We start from the raw sequence: 7,569 nt of genomic DNA on the forward strand, positions 1-7,569 counted from the left end.
ATCGGGACTTCAAATCATGTATCGCAAATCATTTGATTTAGATCGCGACTTCAAATCATGTATTGCAAATCATTTGATTTAGATCGCGACTTCAAATTATGTATCGCAAATCATTTGATTCAGATCGGGACTTCAAATCATGTATCGCAAATCATTTGATTCAGATCGGGACTTCAAATCATGTATCGCAAATCATTTGATTCAGATCGGGACTTCAAATCATGTATCGCAAATCATTTGATTCAGATCGGGACTTCAAATCATGTATCGCAAATCATTTGATTCAGATCGGGACTTCAAATCATGTATCGCAAATCATTTGATTCAGATCGGGACTTCAAATCATGTATCGCAAATCATTTGATTCAGATCGGGACTTCAAATCATGTATCGCAAATCATTTGATTCAGATCGGGACTTCAAATCATGTATCGCAAATCATTTGATTCAGATCGGGACTTCAAATCATGTATCGCAAATCATTTGATTCAGATCGGGACTTCAAATCATGTATCGCAAATCATTTGATTCAGATCGGGACTTCAAATCATGTATCGCAAATCATTTGATTCAGATCGGGACTTCAAATCATGTATCGCAAATCATTTGATTCAGATCGGGACTTCAAATCATGTATCGCAAATCATTTGATTCAGATCGGGACTTCAAATCATGTATCGCAAATCATTTGATTCAGATCGGGACTTCAAATCATGTATCGCAAATCATTTGATTCAGATCGGGACTTCAAATCATGTATCGCAAATCATTTGATTCAGATCGGGACTTCAAATCATGTATCGCAAATCATTTGATTCAGATCGGGACTTCAAATCATGTATCGCAAATCATTTGATTCAGATCGGGACTTCAAATCATGTATCGCAAATCATTTGATTCAGATCGGGACTTCAAATCATGTATCGCAAATCATTTGATTCAGATCGGGACTTCAAATCATGTATCGCAAATCATTTGATTCAGATCGGGACTTCAAATCATGTATCGCAAATCATTTGATTCAGATCGGGACTTCAAATCATGTATCGCAAATCATTTGATTCAGATCGGGACTTCAAATCATGTATCGCAAATCATTTGATTCAGATCGGGACTTCAAATCATGTATCGCAAATCATTTGATTCAGATCGGGACTTCAAATCATGTATCGCAAATCATTTGATTCAGATCGGGACTTCAAATCATGTATCGCAAATCATTTGATTCAGATCGGGACTTCAAATCATGTATCGCAAATCATTTGATTCAGATCGGGACTTCAAATCATGTATCGCAAATCATTTGATTCAGATCGGGACTTCAAATCATGTATCGCAAATCATTTGATTCAGATCGGGACTTCAAATCATGTATCGCAAATCATTTGATTCAGATCGGGACTTCAAATCATGTATCGCAAATCATTTGATTCAGATCGGGACTTCAAATCATGTATCGCAAATCATTTGATTCAGATCGGGACTTCAAATCATGTATCGCAAATCATTTGATTCAGATCGGGACTTCAAATCATGTATCGCAAATCATTTGATTCAGATCGGGACTTCAAATCATGTATCGCAAATCATTTGATTCAGATCGGGACTTCAAATCATGTATCGCAAATCATTTGATTCAGATCGGGACTTCAAATCATGTATCGCAAATCATTTGATTCAGATCGGGACTTCAAATCATGTATCGCAAATCATTTGATTCAGATCGGGACTTCAAATCATGTATCGCAAATCATTTGATTCAGATCGGGACTTCAAATCATGTATCGCAAATCATTTGATTCAGATCGGGACTTCAAATCATGTATCGCAAATCATTTGATTCAGATCGGGACTTCAAATCATGTATCGCAAATCATTTGATTCAGATCGGGACTTCAAATCATGTATCGCAAATCATTTGATTCAGATCGGGACTTCAAATCATGTATCGCAAATCATTTGATTCAGATCGGGACTTCAAATCATGTATCGCAAATCATTTGATTCAGATCGGGACTTCAAATCATGTATCGCAAATCATTTGATTCAGATCGGGACTTCAAATCATGTATCGCAAATCATTTGATTCAGATCGGGACTTCAAATCATGTATCGCAAATCATTTGATTCAGATCGGGACTTCAAATCATGTATCGCAAATCATTTGATTCAGATCGGGACTTCAAATCATGTATCGCAAATCATTTGATTCAGATCGGGACTTCAAATCATGTATCGCAAATCATTTGATTCAGATCGGGACTTCAAATCATGTATCGCAAATCATTTGATTCAGATCGGGACTTCAAATCATGTATCGCAAATCATTTGATTCAGATCGGGACTTCAAATCATGTATCGCAAATCATTTGATTCAGATCGGGACTTCAAATCATGTATCGCAAATCATTTGATTCAGATCGGGACTTCAAATCATGTATCGCAAATCATTTGATTCAGATCGGGACTTCAAATCATGTATCGCAAATCATTTGATTCAGATCGGGACTTCAAATCATGTATCGCAAATCATTTGATTCAGATCGGGACTTCAAATCATGTATCGCAAATCATTTGATTCAGATCGGGACTTCAAATCATGTATCGCAAATCATTTGATTCAGATCGGGACTTCAAATCATGTATCGCAAATCATTTGATTCAGATCGGGACTTCAAATCATGTATCGCAAATCATTTGATTCAGATCGGGACTTCAAATCATGTATCGCAAATCATTTGATTCAGATCGGGACTTCAAATCATGTATCGCAAATCATTTGATTCAGATCGGGACTTCAAATCATGTATCGCAAATCATTTGATTCAGATCGGGACTTCAAATCATGTATCGCAAATCATTTGATTCAGATCGCGACTTCAAATCATGTATCGCAAATCATTTGATTTGAATCATTCAATTTGCAAAATGATTCACGATCAAAATCAAATGATTCGCGATACGTGATTTGAAGTCCCAATCTGAAACAAAAGAATTGCGATACGCAATCCAATTGAAGCGCTTCGAAACAGTGAATCATTTTGCGACGCAATGGTTTATTGATTCGGAGTTTTGAAAAGCTCCGTTTCACCCATCACTATGTGCTTTTTAAATTGATTACAAGTGATGTTGAAATTTGAAAATGAATGCCATTTAAATTTTATCTGGTTCTTAAGCATGTCTTAAGGCACCATATTGAATGAACACAAATTTTTTGAGAGCTATGATGAAGGGTAAGATTTTACAACTTAAAATTTGGCCTGTTTCTTATAGCCAAAGCAGCTTCAGATTTTTACTGAATACCATAATTAGATCTACACAAAAATTTATAAACGTTTTTTTCTCTTCATGTTTTCTCAACAGTTCAGTTGAGTGTGCAGACATCTATAAGTAAGTACTGTATATATGTTTCTCATTCAAGTTTGAGATGAAAAACGACAATAATTACACTGAAATTCTTTACAGATATAAAATGGGTCAACCTTCAGTGCAGCTCATTTTGAACGCAAGCGAGAACGCCATGAATCAAATGCTTGATCATTTGAACCAGTTGTGCGAAATCAGGTGAGACCTCAAGCTTAGCCATTTTTAAATCAAATGGTTTGGTGAAAAGTAGCAGAGAGGTGGATTGTGAACTATATGTGACCCTGGAGCACAAGACCAGTCATAAGGGTCAGTTTTTAGAAATTGAGATTTATACATCACCTGAAAGCTGAATAAATAATCTTTCCATTGATGTATGGTTTGTTAGGATCGGACAATATTTGGTCGAGATACAACTATTTGAAAATCTGGAATCTGAGGGTGCAAAATATCTAAATATTGAGAAAATCATCTTTAAAGTTGTCCAAATTAAGTTCTTAGCAATGCATATTACTAATCAAACATTAAGTTTTGATATATTTATGGTAGGAAATTTACAAAATATCTTCATGGAACATGATCTTTACTTAATATCCTAATGATTTTTGGCATAAAAGAAAAATGGATAATTTTGACCCATACAATGTATTGTTGGCTAAATATACCTGTGCTACTTATGACTGCGTTTGTTCTCCAGGGTCACATATGATCAACTCTGTCTTCTTTCTCCTCGTCCAGGATGAACCAAGACACCCGGCTGGCGTTCCTCTTTCAGGAAAACGCTCAGAAATTCATTAATGAGTTCAGTAAACATCACTCTAAAATGTGGCAGTTCCTGTCAGATCTGGAGGAGACGGCCGATAAGCTGGACTCGATGAAGAAGGGGGCCAGTATATCCAATGTGGTTGGTAGTTCAGTGGGGATTGTAGGGGGTGTCTTGTCTCTTTTTGGAATCTTTCTTGCCCCGTTCACTGGAGGAGCATCTTTGTTTGTCACTGCGGCAGGGGCCGGTCTGGGGGGCATTAGTGCACTCGATACTCTTGTAACAGGGATCACTGAAACAAAGGTCAACCAACACCAGGAGCGCAATGCACAAAGTTATTTAAAGAGTTACAAGGATGATATGATAAAGATTGAAGACTGTTTGAAAGAAGCGGCCAACAGTGAAGGACCTTTAGTGAAGCCTAGTGCAGTTGATGCTACGACCATTTTAACCTATATTGGAGAAGGGTTAAAAGAGTCCCTGAATGTGGCGGATGCAGCTGCAGCTTATGCAGTGCATAAAAGTGAAAGAGTACCTGAAGCTGCAACCGAGATTGCAATGCCGGAATTAGATATGGCCAGTGACGTACCGCAGGTGGCTACATTCCTGTCTAGGACAAGGCAGCTGGCAAACGCTAAAACATTGAGGATCGTAAAGGTTGTTAGAGGTATATCTGGCTTCGTAAATTTATTCTTTATTGGCCTGGATAGCTATTTTATTGCCGAAGAACGTAAAAGTCTTGCAAAAGGGAGCAAGAGTGAGGTCGCTAAGCTCATCCGCTCCAGGGCAGCTCTGTGGAAATCTGAGCTGGAGGCCTGGGAGAAAATGCACGATTCCTTAAGCATAGGAATAAAGACGATTAGCAAGAGCAAGGATACTTTGGAGAAACCATTTCTTCCTTAGTTCTATCATGACAACTCTCGGGAGATTTTAGCATGGTAATGGATATGACAATGTTAATATCGATACGGAGCTGTGAGCATTTAAGACATACTGCTGCTGCACAAATAGCATATAAAATAACTGCTTGCTGCTGCTGTTATATGAACATGACATGCAAAGTAATTACTCTCTCGAATAACCTGCGAGAAATCCAAAAGTAGTTTCAAGTAGGTCTGGCTCCTTGGGCGTCACCCATTCTTGAGCTTGGCCCACCCTAAGTAAAAGTCAACCAATCACATAATTGAACTGTCGTTAAATTTCTGCATCCTTTGACAAATCACAAAAGTTGCATTCTCTTCTTATTCTTCATTAAAGTATATGTTAAATCAACAGCCACAAAAAGCTCTACACTTCATTACGAATGTTGCTTCTCATGATGTCCCACCTATTTTTGCTTTTTTTGTATATTCATTTATTTTATTCAGATGATTTGTTGTTTTTGTGTAATCGTATTTTTGGATATACACACATATCATAACAATGTTCAACTCTCATCACTTGTTCCCACAGAATTGGTGTCTTAAATGATTGGGTCCATTATATAAATATAAATAGGCTACTCAATCATTTTTTGACTGTGGAAATAAGAAAAAAAAAAGATTTGTCTGAATATGTCTCTCCCTGTATTCTATTCAAAAGTTAATTCTGTTTGCTATTTGTACCACTGGAGTTCACACTCTTACCAAGTTGTACAAACAAAATAAAAAAGTGTGGAGTGTACAATTGCATGATTTGTTCATTTTTTTATTATAATATGCTTATTCCACTTTACAAATTTGTATATTCCTGGTGCAAGAATTCCATTCTTTGATCACAGAATACATTTAATTTGTAGAAAGAAACAATCACAAAATTTGCACCAAGTTTCAAATGAAGTTGAAAATATCAGGACATCCCATCCTCCAGTTTTTGACACAAAACAAATGTACATTGTACAATTAAAATAATGTCCTTGGATCAAAAACAAGAGCTCAGCAGCGCCATCTGATGCTTTGGAGAGTAACTGCAGGCTGCCAAATGAAGTGCAGACATACTAAACAATTTCAACAAGTCTGTTAAATCCCCCCCCCACCATGTTCCATGTTGAACATAGGAATGGACAAAAAATTATACAAATCCAAACACATTTATTCCAGATCTGAAAGTTATATAAAAAATAATAAATAAATAAATAAAACATTCCATAGGCCTACTAAAAGAATAAAATAGACTGTATTTAATATCAGTCATGTTACTCTCCAGTCATCACACCAATCTTCACTTTATATTTTCAGTGTCATTTTAGCTGATGAAGAATGTTTTAATAAATTGTGAAAAATACTTATTCCTGCATATTAAATAAGCTAAATGCATGATTTCTATTTTTGGTGGTGGTGGCACAGGGGTCTTTAATAATAATTAATGTCCTCTGTATCCCTTCCATAATTCTTTTTATTATTATTATTATTATGCAAGTAAAGAAAGTGACAATATTTACATGTGTCAAACACAGGAACTGCCATAATTCTGATATATTAACATAATTGTTTTCACTGTTGAAAGATGAAATCAAGCACAGCACACTACCCGTGTTTCTGCACGTAGAATTCTGAATTAACAGGTTTATCAGCTAAATTAAAAAGATTATTCATATTCATGTTTTATTCCAGAATTATTCCTTCAAAACTATAAATAACACGTATTTACTGTAAAGTTATCACATGTACAGTGCTGATGGCTTTCTACTGTTCGGAAGCGACACATCTACACTAGTTACACAATTGTGAAAATAATTAAGAGAGAACCATTGAATATAGGCTAACTTTTGCATTTTAGTAGTCAAAAACGAATATATCTTAATTATTTATCGTTGAAACGTCTAAGAATATTGTACTGCTGTGTAAAACTACTATTCTACATCTCTACATTACACCAACTACAAACAGCATCTTGTATAGTTTTTCTTTTGATAAGAATCAAAAGTGTGTTAATTAACACAAATAAAATGTACTATTCCTTCACTGGCTGTACAAATGTTTTACTTAAAGGGGTCATATGATGCGATTTCAAGTTTTCCTTTCTCTTTGGAGTGTTACAAGCTGATTTGGGTGAGTGGACGTATATTTGATGGCTTTTAGTTCTTGTGGATTGTCTGAAAGCAAGCGTACAGCTTTTGTCAGAAAGTTTCATCTACTCTGAATACCTGAAACAGTATACGTGGATGTTTGGTCCTACAGAGACAAACAAAACCATTCTTCAAATAATCAATGGAAAATGTAGACAAAACGAGCAAAGGGCGCAACTTACAGTGCAACTGACCGAGCTTACTCAATAAATAAATAATCAATGACTAACTACACAATCAACCTCTTGTTTCAATCTCTCACTCTCGTTATAATAAGTAGAAAAATTAGATACAAAAATTAGTTCGGAGCGGATTCTGACCTCTTCTCACCTCTGATTGGCCAGTTCTTTCAACAGAGATGCCTGTGATTGGCTACACTCTACGCTGCAAAAACACA

At 36.0% G+C, this 7,569-nt stretch overlaps 2 protein-coding genes and 1 long non-coding RNA gene across 3 annotated transcripts in view; 1 reads left to right on the plus strand and 2 right to left on the minus strand.

The window, feature by feature from the left end:
* Positions 1–5,218, plus strand: part of LOC107673179 (apolipoprotein L2-like) — a 14,783-nt gene extending 9,565 nt beyond the window's left edge. The window contains exons 3-5 of the mRNA XM_016466676.1: positions 3,364–3,390; positions 3,466–3,564; positions 4,102–5,218. Coding sequence (XP_016322162.1) covers positions 3,364–3,390; positions 3,466–3,564; positions 4,102–5,029 — 1,054 coding nt within the window. The 3' untranslated portion in view covers positions 5,030–5,218. The remainder of the gene's footprint in view (positions 1–3,363; positions 3,391–3,465; positions 3,565–4,101) is intronic.
* ctc1 (CTS telomere maintenance complex component 1) overlaps positions 1–7,569 on the minus strand; it is a 56,715-nt gene that overhangs the window by 47,499 nt on the left and 1,647 nt on the right. The window lies entirely within an intron of this gene.
* LOC107673180 (uncharacterized) lies at positions 5,774–7,531 on the minus strand. Its single transcript, XR_001632380.1, has 3 exons — positions 7,503–7,531; positions 6,546–6,600; positions 5,774–6,078 (listed from the first exon to the last, which is right to left on the minus strand). It is a non-coding gene; the product is annotated as an uncharacterized LOC107673180 (long non-coding RNA).

Source organism: Sinocyclocheilus anshuiensis, unplaced genomic scaffold (genome assembly GCF_001515605.1).
Source record: "Sinocyclocheilus anshuiensis isolate Anshui unplaced genomic scaffold, SAMN03320099.WGS_v1.1 scaffold444, whole genome shotgun sequence".
Lineage (NCBI taxonomy): Eukaryota > Metazoa > Chordata > Actinopteri > Cypriniformes > Cyprinidae > Sinocyclocheilus > Sinocyclocheilus anshuiensis.